This window comes from Vigna unguiculata, chromosome 3 (assembly GCF_004118075.2).
Source record: "Vigna unguiculata cultivar IT97K-499-35 chromosome 3, ASM411807v1, whole genome shotgun sequence".
Taxonomy (NCBI): Eukaryota; Viridiplantae; Streptophyta; class Magnoliopsida; order Fabales; family Fabaceae; genus Vigna; species Vigna unguiculata.
The window spans coordinates 42,513,677-42,533,075 of record NC_040281.1 but is presented as its reverse complement, the minus strand read 5'-3'; the positions used below and the strand labels follow the sequence as shown (position 1 = coordinate 42,533,075).

The 19,399-nt window shown below is 35.1% G+C and overlaps 5 protein-coding genes across 7 annotated transcripts; 1 reads left to right on the top strand and 4 right to left on the bottom strand.

Annotated features, from left to right (window-relative positions):
* Window positions 1-1,938: 1,938 nt before the first annotated feature.
* Window positions 1,939-4,745, bottom strand: LOC114175461 (endoglucanase 2-like). The gene is made up of 6 exons (XM_028060219.1): window positions 4,508-4,745; window positions 4,141-4,426; window positions 3,620-4,055; window positions 3,015-3,162; window positions 2,675-2,841; window positions 1,939-2,597 (listed from the first exon to the last, which is right to left on the bottom strand). The coding sequence occupies exons 1-6, from the start codon at window positions 4,743-4,745 to the stop codon at window positions 2,268-2,270; spliced, it is 1,605 nt and encodes a 534-aa protein (XP_027916020.1). The 3' UTR covers window positions 1,939-2,267.
* Window positions 4,746-5,509: 764 nt separating this feature from the next.
* On the bottom strand, window positions 5,510-7,420 carry LOC114175460 (fe(2+) transport protein 1-like). The gene is made up of 3 exons (XM_028060218.1): window positions 6,800-7,420; window positions 6,320-6,469; window positions 5,510-5,815 (listed from the first exon to the last, which is right to left on the bottom strand). The coding sequence occupies exons 1-3, from the start codon at window positions 7,418-7,420 to the stop codon at window positions 5,510-5,512; spliced, it is 1,077 nt and encodes a 358-aa protein (XP_027916019.1).
* Window positions 7,421-10,663: 3,243 nt separating this feature from the next.
* Window positions 10,664-13,803, top strand: LOC114178002. Of its 3 annotated transcripts, none has more exons than XM_028063663.1 (7): window positions 10,664-11,026; window positions 11,964-12,364; window positions 12,465-12,492; window positions 12,753-12,817; window positions 12,929-13,104; window positions 13,256-13,336; window positions 13,509-13,803. In XM_028063663.1, the coding sequence occupies exons 1-7, from the start codon at window positions 10,837-10,839 to the stop codon at window positions 13,558-13,560; spliced, it is 993 nt and encodes a 330-aa protein (XP_027919464.1). In that variant the 5' UTR covers window positions 10,664-10,836; the 3' UTR covers window positions 13,561-13,803. The 3 variants fall into 3 exon arrangements, with proteins under 3 accessions (XP_027919464.1, XP_027919463.1, XP_027919465.1); XM_028063662.1 differs by having other exon boundaries at window positions 10,666-11,026; window positions 12,753-12,826; window positions 13,509-13,793; XM_028063664.1 differs by having other exon boundaries at window positions 10,881-11,026; window positions 11,567-12,364; window positions 12,753-12,826; window positions 13,509-13,560.
* A 748-nt stretch (window positions 13,804-14,551) lies between these two features.
* LOC114178004 lies at window positions 14,552-15,356 on the bottom strand. The gene has a single exon (XM_028063665.1). It carries the CDS (start codon window positions 15,315-15,317, stop codon window positions 14,784-14,786), a length of 534 nt encoding a protein of 177 aa, XP_027919466.1. The 5' UTR covers window positions 15,318-15,356; the 3' UTR covers window positions 14,552-14,783.
* A 2,413-nt stretch (window positions 15,357-17,769) lies between these two features.
* On the bottom strand, window positions 17,770-19,399 carry LOC114176300. The gene is made up of 3 exons (XM_028061287.1): window positions 19,233-19,399; window positions 18,710-19,149; window positions 17,770-18,491 (listed from the first exon to the last, which is right to left on the bottom strand). The coding sequence occupies exons 1-3, from the start codon at window positions 19,303-19,305 to the stop codon at window positions 17,949-17,951; spliced, it is 1,056 nt and encodes a 351-aa protein (XP_027917088.1). The 5' UTR covers window positions 19,306-19,399; the 3' UTR covers window positions 17,770-17,948.

Genomic DNA, 19,399 nt, shown 5'->3' with positions numbered 1-19,399 from the left:
CTAATTAAATTTGTGACGAACTCGAATGAACTCACAAACCAGTAATGAATTAACGAGTTTGAAATTAAATGTTAATTTTCTCTTACTTTTACCACAATTACAGTATCTCAATAGACTTATTATTTAAAATTAACTATTGAATCATTTTCATATTAACAACTTATGTTCTTATGAATTTATACATGATTTAGTTATTTATATAATTTAATATTATGTAACATTAATGTAATATAATATTTTATTGGTGTGATTTACTACTTTTCTTTTTAATATAAAGTAGAAATGTTAAATTATTATTGTATTAGGAGTACTATGTAATGCTTAAATGTCATTAATACTTTTAATATTATTTTTATACTAGATAAATTTTACAAGTTTACGAAATAAATTTACACGTTTATAAAAGTTTCACGAGTTTGAAAACTCTCCAACCTTGATCATGAGAATAATTTATATTTATATCACAGTATAACACTGTTTTTGCAATTAATGTTAATGAATAATCAAATACTTTCTTCTTTATATTGGTTTTAAAATTAATACAACTTTATTTCAGTAAAAAAATCACTAAATTATATTAAGATCATTGGTTATTATATTCTTCTATATTATGTGATGTAAAGTTCAATTGATTTTGTAACGACTTAATCTCCCAATAACAATGAGAATATAATTTAAGTTGACATCACAACAAAAAACTATTTTGCAATTAATGTTAATGAATGGTCATAAAACTTTCATCTAATTATTGTTGCTAAAATCAATAAAAAATTATTTTAGTAAAAAGCATGACATTATATTAGGAACGTTAATTATTACATTTTTCTATATCATGTAATTGGTGTAAAGTATCAATTAATATTTTTTGCAAATAACTTAAGTTTCTAGTATGACGATAATAGTTTATATTTATATCTCACTATAAAATTATATGGCAATTAATGTGAATGAATAGTCATAAACTCTCTTCAAATTATTGTCGTTAAAATTAATATAAATTTATTTTTGTAAAAAATTAAGAGATTATGTTAAGAACATTAACTTTTATATTTTTCTACATATACTAAGTAAATATGTGGAGTATCAACTCATTTTTCTAGATAACTTAATCTTTTTATGATAATATGGTTTGTCGTCTTGAATTAATGAGACATTATGTAAGGAGATTGAGGTTGAACTTATTATTTATAATTAATTAATAATATTTTCAATGCAATGATGATAATGGTATAGTAATTCTACAATAAATAAATAAGCCTAAACAAATTTTTTATAATTTATCAAGTATTTACTTAAAAAATGTAATATATTAAATATTCAATATTAAAAAAAATATGTTGACTTATATTTATTTAATGATAAGAAAAGAAATACACATTCCATTGACTATAATAATATAACATCATTTGTTGTGAGATACAACTAAAACACCAAAATTTATGAATTGGTCATGTAAATTGGCTTAGAAAGTAAAGTAATAAGTTTCAATTATTAATAAAAATTACTGATTAATATTGCGTGTACATTCTTTATAAATCACAGATATTTGAAAATATCAAATAATTAATAAATGTTGTAATGAAGTAGCAAAGCAAGATAAAGAAAAGCAGAAGGTGTTGCTTCATTATTGGTGATTATTGAAGATAAAGAAAAACACCAAACAGAAAGAGTCTATTCACAAGGATAAGAAACGGAATCTAGAAGCTCTGTACATGACGCATTATGTTGCTTCTCTTAATAAAGTAGAAAAGTTCTTCGTTATGAAGGTAGGTGTTGATGCCAAATAAAGCAAAACTGTTTGAAAGGTTTACTACAAAGACATTGCTACCAAAGAAGGTAATGCACAAAGTTTATTTACATATGGCACTCATGATGGGTCTTTATCAAGGGAAGAGATTCTTTGACCAAGATACAATATCAATGATACTTCAACGGAGTCTAATCTGAATAAAGGATCGATATCAAATCCAATCTAAAATTTTAAACTATGGATTTAGATATTGACACCTTGTACATTCTTAAATTTTTACTTTTACTTAATATGCAACTTCTACTTATTTGAATTAAGCAGCGATAAGGTGGTTCAGTAATTAGATGGAAGGAAAATAAGATAAAAGTTGTAGGTTTGATCTTCCGCCAACTATTTGAAGAAATAAGATTGATTTGTTAGGTTTAAAAGGGAGAAGAAATAAGATTGATTTGTTAGGTTTAAAAGGGAGAGTGAAAAAAGTTGTGGATTCAACCACGATAGATTTAGCAGATAAGTTTTAGAAGGAGAATGGTACGGTGGAACTTGCGATTAAACCAGATAAGAGAGCAACAAAGAGGGCACTGTTGTATGTTGTTGGTTCTGTTTGCATTGAGTTGTTTCTGAAATCGTTGTATGTCTCATTAAGGAAAGGACCACCAACTAGTGCTCCATATGCTACATTAGGATTGGGGTAAGGTGAGTGAAACCACTTGAATCCATCTCTACAACCAGTTGTAGCATTAACTGGAATAGAAGATCCTCTGTGATGTATGTAACTGGGGTTGTGAGTTCCATAGCCCACAAGATAACTCATCTTCATAGGATTTTCACCCAACACATAATCTGCCTGAAATTGTTCAACCATAAATGTAAAATAGAGTCACATTCATTCCATACTGATGATTATTTGCAAGACTTGCATACCTGAGAAATGGCAAATTTGCGAAGATCTACTGGCTTATACAATTTCTCACTACAATATAGTGTCTCCGTTTGAGATGTCATCATGTAGTCACTGTAAAGAATAGTTAAGAATGCAGAAGCCACTGCATGTTGCAAAGCGTTCCATGGCACCAGCCATATCAGTCCACCTGTTACATGGTGATAGTTGGTTCATCCAATGGGAAAATTAATATTTGATATGTTCTTTGCCATCTTTTTGCATTATTAACATGAAATTCTAGGTACCCTTTAGTCTGAATTAACGAAAAAGAATAGGCAGACACAAATTATGCAAATGCTAGAGAGAAGAAATGAATCGTACTTTCTGTTCTGTTGGTGGTGGCTGTTGGTGAATCAGGTAGAAGCGTGCAGATGAGGATTTCAACACTTTCTCTGTACATCTGAAGGTCAAGGTTCTCTGCATCTGGGATGTTTCTTGCCCCAAAGAAACTTATTCTGGACAAAAGAACCTAGTTCATAATCACAAAATACATGAAGAATATCTATCACAAAGATTAATATGCCTAATTCATCTGAGAGATACCAGGGAAAAGTGAATAAAATAAGTGCTTGATTTCTGCGTAATTTTTAGAGTAGAAGAAGCTTTAACACTAGCAATCAATTGAAAACATGATTAGAACGACTTTCCAAGAGAATGATACTGCATGGACTATTTCCCAAAGGCTAAAACACTGCATAATAGCCAGTAGTTCATCTAAGACCCTAATCACCGGAATAAGTCAAGTAATGTTTATACACTCTCAATTATACACAGGTAGGAGCGATCAAAAAATTCAAATATATAAGATTAAAGAGAATTTTTTTTTTTTTTTCATATACTTAGTAATAATTTTAGCAAAACTAGGAATGCACCTACACACCCTCGTGTACGCAGGTCTGTCAGTGATCATTGATCATAAGTGGTACCTGAGTTGCAGCATGTTTATCATCCCAGCTAAACCACGATACGCTTCCTAAACCGCCAAATGCTTTCTCATTCTGCTCTGTCACATAATTGAGATATGAAGGATCCTTAGTTGCATGATAGAGCCATACACCTGCCCATAAGAGTTCATCCCCAAAACCAGATGAGTTATAGTAGTTCCGCACTTGAGGGATGCTGACACTGTAGGAAACTCTATATGTATCAGCAAAAATAAACAGCTGTTGAGCATGTCCGAGGAGAATCCTAGAATAAGTGAAGTCAATCTCCTTAAAAACAAGAGATGCTGAAGCCAATGCAGCTGCAGTTTCAGCCGCAACTTCTGTTCCTGGAAAAGATGAGTTAACTTGAGTGAGTGGCCTTTCTTCGTCCATGTCTTCAGGCCTTTCCCAGCAATTATGATCCACCTCAGGATCCCCACCTTCAATCAACAAAACAAATACATGCTTGATTTAATTCAGTTTCTTTACAGTGTTTGATAAAAAACTGGGGAAAAAAGTAGTTGACCTGAATGTAGAGCACTTCTGGGAAAGGGTGTGCATTAACAAGATAATCAGTGATCCACTTCAACGAGTCAAGTGCATAGTGTAGCTGCTTCACCGCGTCCATGCGATCTCCATATTCAAGAATCGCCCAAGACAACACAGTTGCAGTGAAAGCCATGGGGAACCCAAATTTGATGTGGTCACCAGCATCATACATTCCTTTCGACAAATCCAAATCCGCTTCACTCCCATCTCGAAGCCCAGAATCCCCTCGCCACGAAATCCTCTGATTCTCCACCTTACCCGCTACAAGCACAATTTTTTCAACAAAAAATCAACTTGGGTATTTGCGAAACATAGTAATAATCTTAACGTTGGTTATATTACATTTCTGGACGTCGAAAAATTGCAGAGCCAATTGAAGAGCAGAGGCGTATTTCTGAACAACGTTGGTGGGGTGAGAAGTGAGTTGAGCGGAATCAGAGTGACGAACCTCAAACTTGGTTACTACAGAAACAACAGCAGCACCTAGTAGGAGACCTGCGATCATGGACACTGTTAACCACCAAAACAAGGCAACAACGTTGTGCTTTTTGTTGGGTTCTTTAAGCTGGTGTAGTTCCATTCAATTGAAAATAAGGTGATTACTACGGTTTGTAAGCTAAGTGATGCTGATTTTAAACCACTAATACAGAAGAGAGTGTAGAGTAAGACAAGTAGAGGGTGTTGTTCTACTTTGATGTTGTAAAAATGATAGTGAAGTAAAAAACTATAACTGCTACATTATTATTAATTATTAAACAAAGCATGAGAATCCAAGACGCAACTGTAACGAGTGATTGTGCCGCCGGAGAAGGGTGCCACTTAGAACGTACAGACAAGGATTTGAGGTTCTTCTGCTGATTATTTGTAGAAAGGTTTGGGTGTGCTCAAAAAATATGCCAACTCTTCTTATACAAAATATTTGTCTATTTTTATTCTTTTCTTAATATTTAACCCTAATAATTAATTAATATTAATAAAAATAATTTAGTTGTTTTATAAAATATGATTTTAAAATTTTAAAATTATTATATTTATCAAATCACTAACAAAGTTTCTTTTTATTCCGCTTTATCTTCCCAGACCTCAAATCACTCCTTAAGTAACAACTGATCTTTTGTCTTTACTGGAGGCCTTACCTCAGGTATACAAACTCGCCAACCATTTTTCACGGAATGCAAGCAAAAATTTTAGAAAACTCATAAATATTATTGTGTAAGCAGCTAAAATTTTTATGTAAAAAATTGAACCTATAATACAGCTAAAATTTTGATATAATAAATTGAAGCTATGATACATTCTACCCCTGATACAAAAAGAAAAACTGTGACTTTCTAATCTACAAAATTATGCCCATATTGCCATGACTGACATGGCCCCAGCACCTAGCAAAACTGCCACAAATGCTAGAGCCATTATCTTTGTACTGCCTTGTATCTTAGACCCCATAAAATCAGGAGCCAATAGTTCAACCAGTGCCATATAGTTCAAAAGTCCTGCAGATATAGCATTCAGAACCCCCTCTACAATAAGCGACTTTGAACTAGTGTCGCTGTAAACATTCGACAATGCGATCCCCAATACAATTCCCAAGGGAGTTGTAGTAGAGAAGAAGAAAACCATTACACCTTTCACCTTCGTTCCATATTCAGCCTGTCACAAAAACATCAAACTATTCTCACTCACTTCTTTAAATACAACCACAAAATTATACTTCACTCTAAGTCTTCTTAAATCACACTAAAATTCATTTCTTTCCTTAATAAAAAGATAATAAAATTCTAATAATTACTTATTATATTTTTAATTATTTATTTATTTTCATGATAAAACAAGTTAAAAAAAAATTTAACTTTTTTTATTTGTACAAAACAACTTATAATTGTTAAGTGTATATATAAAGTTACTCACCAATTCCTTAATTAAGGTTAACATATTCAGTTCATCATGTAACGTTATTGCTAGTGAAAAAATAGCACGTATGATTCCAATTTCGATAAAAACGATATAAATTTCAGTAAAACACCATGATCTAGATTGAAAAGATATTTCTATTAATTATTAGAGTGGGTGAAAGTGTACTTGATCTTTTAATTTATTTTTTTTCTCCTATTGCATAAGTAAATTATAGATGGTGAGATAAGATGAATGAATGACCTGAAGTATACAACCACCTAAGCCCATTCCTTCAAACATTTGATGGAAGCATATCGCAGCAATGAGAGGCCTAATCGTGCATGGATTCATCGAAGCTCCCATTGACAAACCAATCACCACTGAGTGCACCACAATCCCTAACTCCAACACCTAAATCATTCCCCAAACCACATCAAATTAATGTTAAAACACTCTAAAACAACCATGACAATGATAAAAACTATTTCAAATCACTCTATTAGATTAAATCAATAAGGACATTTTAACTAAATGTATGTCTATTAAATATGTCTTAATTAATTTATATGCAATAGCCTTAAACATGACTAAGATATGGAAATTTCAGTGTAATTTGGGAAAACAGAAACCTAAATGTGATTTATGTGTTGATATTTTACTTAAACTTTGACAATATCATTTCATTTGAAATTTTTTTAAATTAAAACTACCATTTGTTCTGATATTGAAAAGATAACTAACCTGAGCCACAACACGATACCGCAACAACTGTTCGGCATCCACGATATTTGCATCTCTATCTGCATCTGCATCTGCATGTACATCGTGTCCATGGCCATGACCGCACACTTCCACTTCCTTCCTCTCTCCGGCTTCAAGGGAAGCGGAACCGCTAGCGTTAGCGCTAGAGGCAGCGACCTTCTTCTTGAAGAAACTGATAGAGTAGGAATCAACGACGAGAGTGATAACCGCGGAGAACATGGCGATGAAGGTGGTGAACGGAAACTTCCGCCACGGCCGTTCCGGCAGGCACTCCGAAGTGAGATCTTGGAAAGAGTCCGGCAACACATGCATATAACCTGTGGCGAGTATCACTCCGGAAGCGAAAGCCTTCACGATTACGAAAAGGTCGCGGTCCGGTCGCAGCGCGGGAACCGACCGGGAGAACAGTGGAAGCGAAACTCCGATCACGCTCGTAACAAGAATACTGAATATGGCTATTACCTTCAGTTTCAACGACTCCACCTTGTTCCGACAGCCTTCCTCCCATTTACCATTGCATTGCTCCGTTGTGGTAGGACGCGCCTCCGCCAGGAGAAGTAAAACGATAGCGGTTATTATAACTACAAGACGAGGTGCCATGGGAGACTAAAATTGAGTGTGAGAATGAATGGTGTTTTTGGAAAAAATATTAAATATATAAAAACAAATTATTGAATAGAAACCAAGCTTTTAATAGTGATATGAAACTATCATTACTCTAACTGTATAGAGGATCTCGTAACGAACTCAACATAATGTAACTAATTTGGATGCTCGTGTCTGCGTGTGCTAGGTGTGGGCCCCACACATTTTCACTGTTTCACTTCCATGGTGGCGCTAGTGTTCCACATGGTGCAACTTTTTCGTTTACAATATTTCGCGTGCCGACAAACTTTGGTAATAAAACTCAAAAACAGTGATTAGGTGTAATATTCTATAATTAACATTACTAATTTAAATGTTTGTTAAAAACATGGAAATAAATAAAAATATTTCTTCGTCTTTCAATATTTTATTAATTAAGTTTGCATTACTTCTAATTGAAAATATGTTTTAAAATGGAAAGTCCATACATAAATAATAATGTGATGAACTTCCAGCATCGTAAACAATTATTTGATGTAAACTTTATCATTATTATCTAAGAAAAAATATGTGTGTTTAATTCTTTTATAATAATAAAAAATAATAAAATTATTATTATTATAAATAATTTGTTATTTATTACGTGTATAAAAAGTGTGACATCCCATTTTTAATAGATTCAACTATTAAATAAAGCATCACAAAATTATAGTAAGGAGAAGCACTCAGATGAACATAAACATAGAAAAGGTAACTGTTACAGTCATCCGGAATCACTTAAAAGAGGTCATAGGCATACAACCTTGCCATAAGAAAACACAATCTAAAAGTCTGACAGTCTTGCAAAAAGGTTGTCCTCAAGGCAACTCATACAAAAAGGCCTTATAGCCATGCAACTGATCCTAAGGTCTTCGAGGTAGTAAAATCTAAACCGCACCGCTGCTGCCCCCAGATCCATCCCGAACATCCCTTCCATCTGCTCCCACCAGTAAGGTGATCATCGCAAAAGAGAAGGACACAAGACATAACATACATAAAGTGCAAGGGTAAGCTAGCGTAACTTGAAACTTATCATATTGTAAAAGAATAAGTGCATAAACATTCACAGGCATACAACACAGAGACACATAAGTCATGTTATGGCAAACAAGCAAGACACTACGACTCAATTATCCGGATACATATATTAAGATCGGATTCACCGGACGCTTGCACTTGTGGTGGCCTCTACTGCTCTGCAGAGCCATTGCCAATGGGTTTCACCCTACCACACACAAGGTTAGCCTTTAAGCGTCTAAGGCCATTATCCTGCCAGAGACTAGGGCCTCCCGCTACTCTCACCACTTGGGTCAGTTTGCTCTACTTGAGACTCACTGACCCTTTAGAGTTTCGGGATGCAATCCTTACTTGAATCCTTATCTTAATATATACACTACACGCCACCATAAAGTCTCCCCATGGGACTCATGGAATTACGCTTATCTCATCATCACAATCATGTTTCTCATACTACTCCCACCTCTTTTTGGTCATTCATTCAAATTTCATGTTAAGACATCACGAAGCCACAAACCCATGATTTATCTCATACCAAGCATGCCCATTTCGTTCATAAAATCCAAACACCCAAGCATATTCACTTATATCATATTTAAGAGGAATAATCAAAACAATGCATGTAATAAATCATTTAACAGCCAAGAAAACATAGCACCCACTCGCACACTCGCTCAGGCGAGACGCTGACCTTCCTGGTGCAGCGGATTCTCGCCCAAGCGAGATAAGCTAAAGGGGTCTTCACGCCTTCTTGCTCAGGCGAGATGCTGTCCTCACAGAAAACAGCAAATTCTCGCCCAGGCGAGACGCGCGACAGTGGAGGCTTCACGAAATCTCGCTGAGGCGAGGCCTTCTCGCCTGAGCGAGACTATGCGTCGCTCAAAACGGGAAAGGGCCGCCTAGGCGAGTTCTCGTGACAGGGAGCACTCTGATACTCTCGCCTAGGCGAGACGAGCTCGCTTGGGCGAGAATAACAGATCTCACCACTGTCCCACGCATGCAAGGCAGAAAAACAACACAACCAACATCCAAAGGCACATGCAACTCAGTTTCATTCGATTAAACATGCTTCTCAAGCTCATAAACATGGAATACATCAAGAAGGCACCCAAAAACGACTTTGAACGGTTAAAACTAGCTTCCCTTACCTTTGTTTTGAGCACCAAGAACAACCAGACCCTAACTATGTAGCACAGCAGCTCCAAGAACTAAGGCAGTGAGCTGAAACTGGAAAAAGAGGACAAAACGAGCTCAGGGAACTTAACCCCAACTTGACCCACATGCTTTAGACAAAGAGGAAAAGGAACTGAGCGGACCAGAAGCCCCGAAGTTTACTTACCTGGGAAAAGAAAAGGGTTTTTCCTAGCTCGAAGGCAGACCAGCTTTGTGCCTTAGCAGAGTTTCTTCTGTTTTCTTAGAGAAGTTGAGAGCAACTATTCTTCTGAAACAGATGAAAGCAAGAATGTGAGGGTGGCTGGTAGGGTAGGGTGTCCTACTGAAGGGCTGGCCTTGGGCCTCCGAAAAGGCCAGGCCCAACACTTTAAGACACAGAAAAAGGGCCTTTCAAAAAGTACAATTGAAAAATAGACGCAGACACAAAATATATGAATTATCTTTTATATATAAGTATAAATATTTGGAATTGTAATATTGAACAATTTGTAAGAGAATGAAATTTAGATACCAAATAAAAATCTTCGTCTAAACAGAGGGAATTGAAACATTTGTTCACAACGGGTATATATGGATATAGTTACTATGATATCATATTCGTACTATTAACATGTGAGTATAAAAAGATTCATACTTATTATATGTGAGTTACAATATTTATCTTCTATCTGTTACAGGTTTTATCTGTGTATATTTATAGATACGAATTCTTTTGACATCTTTAAAGACAACATCAATTTCACCCTCTAATCCTTTCAATCTCTTCCTCTTCCTCAACTCATTCCTCACACTCTAAGAAAGAGTGAGATAGGGTTAAATGTTTAAACCTAATTTTAATGAAGGGTATTTTGGAGATTAGGGATTTTATAGGGGTGCAAGAAGAAAAAGGGTAGAAATGACTTTCTAAAGAAAGCAATAACGGAGGCCCACTGGATCAGAATAAGGCCCGTGTATGTGTTCCGAACTCGTAAAAATTTACCAAAAGTATCAGTATTTGAGGTTTTGTTTTTGACTCCAGTAAATTCACATGTATTTTCGCTGCTTCTCCTTCCTCTGTCTCTCTGTTATATATATTTATTATTTATTTATCGTTAGTATCTTCGAACCCATATAAAAATCTGTCTCCGGTGTGGTTTGTTTTGTGCGACACACAGAGAGACAGAGAGAGTTGTGGAGTTGAGTTGAGTTAAGAGGGGAAGAAGATGTTGAGCGCGAAAGGAGCTGAAAGTGGAGAAGGGAGAGAAGGGGATTGGGAGTGCAGCAGTTGCAACAACAGGAACTATGCTTTCAGATCATTCTGCAATCGATGCAAGCAACCGCGCCTCCTCGTCGATACCAAAACCCCCGCTGATTCCAAGTGGCTTCCTCGTATTGGCGATTGGATCTGCACCGGTTAGCCCCAACCACCCATTTTTCTCTCTTTTCCTTTTCTTCCCAGACATCCTTTTCATAAACCTTTCTCCTTTTTTTTCTCCTTTCATTCACTCATTTTTATGTGATTGTTGTTTTACTTATTCCTGCTCCGGAGGGGTTCTTCCTTGCCCACCTAGGAACCTGTTCTTGTATGTGTTTCTTGGTGCACTGGAAAATGTAGGAGTGAAATGGAATTGGGAAATTAGACCTTTCTTGAATCATCTTTTATACTGCGTGACCTAGTGTGCGTCTTTTTTTGGGTCATCTGTGAAACACTTGATAGAATATACGAGTGGATAGATAGTATATATAGGCTTATATATTTTTTATTTAAATTTTGTTTGTTTTTAATCATTAGTTCCTTCCATATAACAAAGACTGCCTTTTTAATCTCTCGTTCAGGATTGGAAGCACATAGGTTTTGTAATTTGTAAGGACTGAAATTGGATAGAATTTATAAAGGGATCTAGTTGAGAAAACAGATTATAAACTCTCTTGATTTAGTTCTTTTTCTTGTAGGTGCTTCTTGAGAAGCTGATTCAAACTGGTTCATAGTGTAAATTTGTTAGTATTTCAGCTTTATTTGTTCTGTTTTTTTAAATTCTAGTACTCACGTATGACACCATGTATTATGTTCTATTTATTTCTTTTCATACATAGTTGGGTTTTACAAAATGATTGATGTTAGAAAGATGCACGACCTAGCATGACATTTGATTTTGGTTTATGATATTCTGTTTCAAATTGAGATGAAGAACTTGCTATCGCCTAGGTTGAGATGTTTGTGCTTTTTGTATGTGTATTTTGTGTGGGATGGACGGGTTGGTGTGCGTGGGACGTGTTGGTGTGCGTATGCTTGGATTCCTTTCCCCTCTGGCTGCTTTCTGGGGCTGGGTTTGTATGCATGGAACAATAGGTTGCACTAACAACAATTATGCATCAAGAGAGAAGTGCAAGAAGTGTGGACAACCAAAGGAAGTAGCAGCCATGCCTGCAATTGCGATGACTGGAGCATCATTCCCCACTTATTCACATTATTATTCCAGGGGCCCAGGGGGACCAGAACAAAAGATGAATATGGGATTGCTTGGCAGTGGAGCGCCGCCACAGTCACTACATTTAAACTCCAGTTGGCCCATTCTTGGAGCAGATAAGTATGGTGTGCAACCGATTTCCATATGGCTACCTGGTGGAAATTATAGCTCTGGACACCCGCTTGACAATTCCACCAACCAGAACTTATCTGTTCCGAAGGGATGGCGCAATGGGGACTGGATCTGTAACTGTGGCTTCCACAATTACTCGTCCCGCTCCCAGGTATGTCTTGAATTCTACTTGAAAGTTTTGTTGAGTTATACAGTGTACAAGAGTTGAAGTGTTCATTATTTTTCTGATTCAATGTTGAAACTATTTGCAGTGTAAAAAATGCAATGCCTTTCAACCTGGTATGACTTCCTTCCTTTGTATAGTTTGTAGCCTTGTTAGGTGCAAAATGCCTAATATGTGTCTTCCATCAAAGATAATTTGTACTAGTGCACAAGTCTTGGAACATACCTTCTTATGGTGCTCTAGTGTCCCACAGATAGTCCTCCCGGTCTTCATTGCATTGATAAGAATATTTTTGGTTATTTAATATCAAAAATGGTTTTCAATTTCTAGCAACTCATGTTAATCTTTATGCTGTTTCCACTTTTTTGGTGTGAAGCACTTGGGACAAAGCGACTAGCCTCTGAAGAGTTGGTTTATGACTGGGACAACAAGAGATTGAATGTAGGAACTGTAAGGACTTTGTTTTTTAGCTAATTTCTGATGCACTTCTGTCGTTTTAAAATTCTGTTTTGATAGTTTTAGAAGCCTCTTACTGTCTTACTTATTTTGCAGACAAATGATCAACAGCAAACATATACAAGTTTAGATCAAGTGGTAGGGACAGGTGCAGATCCAAAACCTGGAGTCTTCCCCTCTTATCCCAGCATGAACTCAAGTACAACTCCAAGTTTGCCATTGGCCACACTTCTTCCACCTCAAGTTTCTACACCTGCCCTCCTTGGAAAAGGGTAACTAATTCCTCGCACCTGAGTATCGTGTAATATTATTGAAGAGTGAAGACACATTTATTATATTTTTTAATAGCACATCTAAAGATGCTATCATACTTTGATTGGCTCACAATTTAAATACTTTTATTTTATCTATTGTACCTATTAGAGCAAAGCAATGGCGCAGTGGAGACTGGATGTGCTCAAATTGCAATAATCATAATTATGCTTCAAGACTACAGTGTAACAGGTTATTATCTCATTCGAATTATATTCTGTTTTTGGGGTGCAAATTAAATAAACGCCTTTAAAATGAAGACAAAATTATGTGCGTTTTTAACTCATTATCTAGCAATTAAACATGTTTTGCCTTTTCTGTTGCACCCGAGTTGCACTGAATAATCGATGCTTGTCATTTGTAGGTGCAAAACTCAAAAAATGGCCGCCCCCATGCAACCTGTTAATGTTGTGTAATGTTGAATTTATTAGTTAAATTGCTATGACGTGCCCTAGTTTGGCTGAGTTTTGTTTTGATTTTCTAGCGTTATTTTGGCAGCAAAACGCGTTGATGTTCTCTGACATGCTCGTTATATTTGCGTAAGACATAATGGTTTATGCACAGTGCCATCATATCTTTTAGTTTCTGAAAATGTATGGCTTACTATAAATATTCTATTTGATAGAGGATTGTGGACAAGTTGTGAGTATTCTCCTCTAGTGACCTTTGGTTTTTATCCTCAATTTTTCAGTTATATTGTTTTAAGAACATTGGTTCAGAATTGTGTTCATGGTACATTTACATCCCTCTCTGTTCACGTGAGGGAATTTAGTTATGGTGTTCAGTGAGTTTCAATGCCATTTGTCACTAACTGCAAGCTGGAGAATTAGCACATCTAATAAAACTCAGAAGACTAATCCAAATTTCCTGTGCATGTAACCAGGGCTTTACTAGGGTATTTATACTCATGCTCTACTACTTAAGTAGCAGTATATTTATACGTGGTTACTAGGAGTAAACCATAACAATGCTTTCGTCTTTTTAAGATTCTCACTTATTTGTCAGCAATTTCTTAGAAGGGTATTCACTTTAATTTCTAGCGTCAGGGAAAAACTGTACGAAAGAAAATTGAAATAAATAATTTATTTCTAAAGTCAAGAACTAAAACAAGGATTTAAAATGTCAACAATTAAATTGGTGTATACCTTCTATTTCATGTATTAATACACGGATTTACTTGAAAAACCACTGATTCTAGTTATTTATTACATAGCAGACTCCTCTCAGCCCAACATAGAAAGTGATGATAGACGCCAAAAACAATAATGTTATCCCATTAAACAAAAATGATTACATGCATCATTCATATCATTAGGTTTGTCTAGAAATCAAATTCTCTTATTGTGGAATCACAAATTTGTCAGGTTTGTTAGTTCTCCTGTAAAACTAATGTGAAATTCCAAGCACTGAAAAAATGTCTGTATACTATAAAAGAAGATGATGTGGCATTGCAACTCTAACAAAAATGTCTGGTTTTTGCGCGCGCCCCTGAATTTTACATATAATATCTGTCACAAGCAGTAGCACTAAGTAACATGGCAATCTTTTTTGAGAGAGCAGAGAAACATTACTGTAGATGAGTTGAGATGCTAAAAGCATTTTGAGTAAGTAACTCATCAAGATGAAAACCTGAGAGGAATCACTTGAACACATCAGTAGGGGAGAGTGGAGGCCCATCGAGCTGGTAAAGGTTGAATGCAGGACCCACGAACCTGAACAAGATCCACCCTCCGATCATGATGAAGATTGAAGCATATGCAAATTTGTTGAGCCAAAAGAGAGCACCTTTCTCTCCCACATAAAGCTCCACCGCTTTCTCACTCAAAGTCATGTCTTCCCATTTCTTGGGGGGACTCTCAACCCTTCTGTTTGTAGATTGCATGTCGTTTTCCCTCTCCCTCTGTCTTCTAGCTTGCCTTCTTGATCTTCTCCGGAAGCTCAATTCTACAGGATTAACTGGTGCTGCACTTGGTGCTTGAACTGAGTCTGCATCATCATTGCTTGTGTTGCTGCTACTACTATTATTATCAGTAGTGGTGCAGCATATGAGGTTGAAACTGAGAGAAGCGTGACGGTGGGGAAAGAAGATTTGGGTGTGTCTTGTTAATGGCAGTGAACGTCTAGTGAGAACGGTGAGGGAAGATGAGTTTGGAGAGATAGAGATGGTTTCCATGGCTTCCTAGAATGTAACGTGTGGTTATATTTTGCTTATCCACTTCCCCTTTTATAATCCCGTCACTCTTATTGGGTTGGGCTGTGGTTTTGGGACATCATCATTTCTTGTGATTTTTTAAATCCGATGAATTGATCTTTAAACGCCAAAAAAACTATGTGCATTTTTAGTTTTGTCTTTAATTTTATGATGGTTAAAAAAAAATACCATTAAGTAGTAAATTTAAGCATGTTTTTTAATCCGTCAATTGAAAAATACTAGGACCAAAATCTGATTCCCTAAAATATATGAAATTGGAAAAAAAAAACGTTTATTTTATTCATAATAATCAGTTAAAACTTTGATTACATTCTTTTTCATTTCAAAATATTTTTCTTGAATATTTAGTTTTTGGTGGAAAAAGCTAATTTAAGTGCTTTGATTATGAATTTGAGAGGTTTCCTTCTAGTTTTCCCTTAATTAGTTAAGGAATCTTACCCCTAATGTACCTCTATATAATATATAATACAAATTATCCGAAAATTAAGTTCCAAAACAATGTTCAAATATACATATAGACAAATTAAAATATCTAACTATATATGTCTAGTTTTCCTTCTATTAGGTGTAAACTCACTACATAAGAGTAAATTAATTATTTTACATATAAACAACACATACATATATCAATTATATCACATCCTCTTAAACATACACACAATAATTTGTGACTGAATCACTTCTATCCAACAATTCAAAAATTCACATTTAAAATTCAATAAAACACAAGTTGTGAGAGTCGATGTCTTTTATAAGAGTTAATATAAAAATTTTGTTCAATTTCTCGTCACCCAATATTTTATTTATTTAATTAGATTATTAATAATGAAATATAGATATTTTCTTCTCAAAATATATTTCATACTTAATATTATGTCTTGTGGAGTTATAATGTATCTCTCTCATCACACTATAATATGATTTTTCATTTTGAGTTCATTTATTTTAAAGAAAATAAAATTGTTCTTATCTCTCCCTCACGTCTCAAGTCATCCCTTAAGCTATATCTCACTTAAGCATCTATGACTTAAACGATAACATACTAATTTACTAATTAAACGTTGCTTAAATAATAATTCATAACTTAAGTGATATATTATGTTCAGCACATATTATGTTTAAATAGTCCTAACACTAGTTTAAAATATCCAATAATATATGTTTTCCAACTATTATGCATACTAAATTTATATCTATACATCAAGGTACATTTTTTTTTTGTCAGTCCAACATAATCCACACACATTTACACATTGAGATGTCATATTTCAATCCCCTTGCATGATAATAAGTAGCATAATTAATGTAGCATAATTAATGAAAGGAAAATTATGTTTTGACAGTTTTATTAACAAACTTTTGATAAAGTACACCTAAAATTCAAGCATATAAGGCTTCATTAATCGATGATACACGACAGAAGGAATTAATCTTTTTATTTACAAATTTCACCTTCAACACGCGTGGGGTTTTTTTATTCCATTTTTTTTTACCGAAATCGGTCAAAAAAAATGGAATCAAATCACATCATCTCTGTAATAAGTGAATGCCCTTTTTTCTCCTGAAGTTGTCGGAATTATTCGTAATAAAATATTGGCTACAATTGAAAAGGTCTTATCAATAAAATTTTCATTTATCCGAGATCTAGGCACGTGACAATACTTTAATGGATGAAATAAATATTTAATATGACTTGGAAAGAGAAGAAAAATGTTTAATGTGTTAAAAAGTAAACTTTCTCAAACTTTATTAAAAAAAAGTTTGTTAAAGATCATATTCCTTAATAAAATACTCCTTTCACACTTTCTGAATTTCTATAATATTCTCTTGTGGTAATCCAAAATATATCAAAACCTACAAAAACAATATCTACTATTATAAAATAAAGGAAAGAAGAAAGAGAAAATAACACTTTTAATAAAGAATAAACATTTTATCCAAATCAAGAATCTATCTTGTCCAATTTAATATTCGTCTTGTTATCATTGTAATGTTTCATTCGTATAATCATGAATATGAATATACTATACTAATAACCTGTTGATGTATAAAGAAAATATTATATAAAAAGTATAATTTTAAATATTTTAGAACTAAAAAATAACAAGTCAATATTTTCTTTATGTAATATAATTAAAAAAAGCCTTTATGCAAAACATTATAGAAACGTTTAAAATGGATTCCTTCAATTATGGTAGAATAGTAACGTTTGTCTTTATTTTAATTATAGTTTGTATACTTAAAATACTCATGCAAATAATTGGAAAGTTAAATTATCTTTCAATGGTAACAAATAGTAGAAAATCTCTTAATAATATTTTGCTGCTATCAGGAACACGTTATTTTAAAAAAATAAAATAAAATCTATCCACTGCGTTTGATCTCCTTACAGAAACAAAAATGTATGCAGACATTAATTTTAAATCACCAAAGTTTATTGATAAATGAAAAGTAACAATTTCATTGGAGTAGCATTATGTGCTTCCAATCATCAACACTAATAACTTCCTGAACAGATTCAGGAACAAAACAATGATCAACCAAAACAGCAGAATTGTGTCAAGAAAGACACAGCAGCATCATCAATGAAAATCACAAACTACAATTTTCTTCCTCGTCAGGGAAGCGAAGGTGCTTTCCTTTAGGTGTTGGCAATCCCTTCAAATGCATAACATCAGAAGAACCACAAGATTCCACCACTTTCTCCACAAGCTCATCCTCACTGTCGTAAACAAACCTTGTGTGCTTCCCACAACCTTTTTCATTCACACTGATGTTGTTCAACCCAGCACAGAGTTCATCAAGTAACAAACCTCCATCACCATCTTCATTGTCGTAGCACTCTTCATCCTCCTCAGCATCCTCATAATAATCCCCTTCTTCCTCCTCGCCACTTTCCTCCTCCATCTCATCTTCATCATGTGTGCTTGCATTCACTTGCATAGACCAAACAGAAGCACCATCATCCTCAGTGGATCCACCACTCCCATGTATCACTTCCTGATAAGTCACCTCAGAAGAGCATTCAGAAACCACCTCCGACTTGTCCGAGAAATCCAACAGCAAGGATCGTGTTATCACACTCTTCTCACCTTCAACCTCCTCCTTGTTCTTTTCAAATGTTTCATTCACCACCTGCCATTAGAAGAAAACCCCCTCATCCTTTAGTTTCAAACCAGACCATACAAAATACAAATAGCTGTGTTCCTTGTTCCTTTTGGTCGAAGAAGACAAAAAAGCTGATTTTTTTTGGGGGTAAACAAAATGTTTATTTTATATCAAATACCAAAAAGGAAATCTTTTCTTGAAAACAGAAAGGGGCAAGAAAACATGACTAGATAACAAGGACTAACCCTAGAGATCAATTGCTCTTCGATTACACAAGAAGGAGGCGACACCAAAGCCAAAGCATCACCATTGGATCCAGAAAGATTGGGAATCTGAGGAGTGTTCGCAGGAGTAGGTGCAAGAAGTGACATGGGGGAATTAGCGAGTTGAAGAAAGGGCGGAACAACTTCCATGGTGAGTTTCGAAATCACAGCCTCTTCTTCCACTTTCTGCAAAAGGGTCTTCACCTGACCCCTCAGCAAAGCCTCTCCTGAACCCGGCGTATTCTTCACCCTCTTCTGCTTCACTATAGACGACAACGGCGTTTCAAGGTCGTTGCCGTTTGCAAGCCCCACAATCGGAGAATCGTTCGATATGTCAACGAGGGCGCTCCGATCCTGGTTCTGCACGCCGTTTCTTTGCCGGGTTTTCGACACGGCCATTTCCGAATCCTCGTTCTTTTTTCCTATGAAATCAAAAGAGAAAAAAAAATTAATAACTGACAAAATAAAGATAACGGTGGTGGGGTTTTAGGAAACGATGACGTACTTGAAAGGGGAATGTTGTTGGAGGCAGTTTGGGATCTTGTGACTCTTCTTGCGGTGGATGTCGGAGTCTCCATTGAAACTGAAAATTCGCTTTTGCAGTGAGAAAAGAGAGATTAGAGAAGAAGATATCGCGAATTAGAAGAGTAGGGCGTTTTTGAGGACTCAATT

What these genes read in the sequence shown, in the direction of transcription:
- LOC114175461 (XM_028060219.1), bottom strand. Translation starts at nt 4,745, where the DNA reads ATGGAACTACACCAGCTTAAAGAACCCAACAAAAAGCACAACGTTGTT. An exon ending in ATTTTTCGACGTCCAGAAAT is followed by an intron (nt 4,427 to 4,507) that starts GTAATATAACCA and finishes TTGTGCTTGTAG; the next exon opens with CGGGTAAGGTGGAGAATCAG. An exon ending in CACCACCAACAGAACAGAAA is followed by an intron (nt 2,842 to 3,014) that starts GTACGATTCATT and finishes ACCATGTAACAG; the next exon opens with GTGGACTGATATGGCTGGTG.
- LOC114176300 (XM_028061287.1), bottom strand. Translation starts at nt 19,305, where the DNA reads ATGGAGACTCCGACATCCACCGCAAGAAGAGTCACAAGATCCCAAACT. An exon ending in CAACAACATTCCCCTTTCAA is followed by an intron (nt 19,150 to 19,232) that starts GTACGTCATCGT and finishes TTGATTTCATAG; the next exon opens with GAAAAAAGAACGAGGATTCG. An exon ending in AAGAGCAATTGATCTCTAGG is followed by an intron (nt 18,492 to 18,709) that starts GTTAGTCCTTGT and finishes TTCTAATGGCAG; the next exon opens with GTGGTGAATGAAACATTTGA.
- LOC114178002 (XM_028063662.1), top strand. Translation starts at nt 10,837, where the DNA reads ATGTTGAGCGCGAAAGGAGCTGAAAGTGGAGAAGGGAGAGAAGGGGAT. An exon ending in AGAGATTGAATGTAGGAACT is followed by an intron (nt 12,827 to 12,928) that starts GTAAGGACTTTG and finishes CTTATTTTGCAG; the next exon opens with ACAAATGATCAACAGCAAAC. An exon ending in CCTGCCCTCCTTGGAAAAGG is followed by an intron (nt 13,105 to 13,255) that starts GTAACTAATTCC and finishes TGTACCTATTAG; the next exon opens with AGCAAAGCAATGGCGCAGTG.
- LOC114178004 (XM_028063665.1), bottom strand. Translation starts at nt 15,317, where the DNA reads ATGGAAACCATCTCTATCTCTCCAAACTCATCTTCCCTCACCGTTCTC.
- LOC114175460 (XM_028060218.1), bottom strand. Translation starts at nt 7,420, where the DNA reads ATGGCACCTCGTCTTGTAGTTATAATAACCGCTATCGTTTTACTTCTC. An exon ending in GGTATCGTGTTGTGGCTCAG is followed by an intron (nt 6,470 to 6,799) that starts GTTAGTTATCTT and finishes GGAATGATTTAG; the next exon opens with GTGTTGGAGTTAGGGATTGT. An exon ending in TAGGTGGTTGTATACTTCAG is followed by an intron (nt 5,816 to 6,319) that starts GTCATTCATTCA and finishes TTTTTGTGACAG; the next exon opens with GCTGAATATGGAACGAAGGT.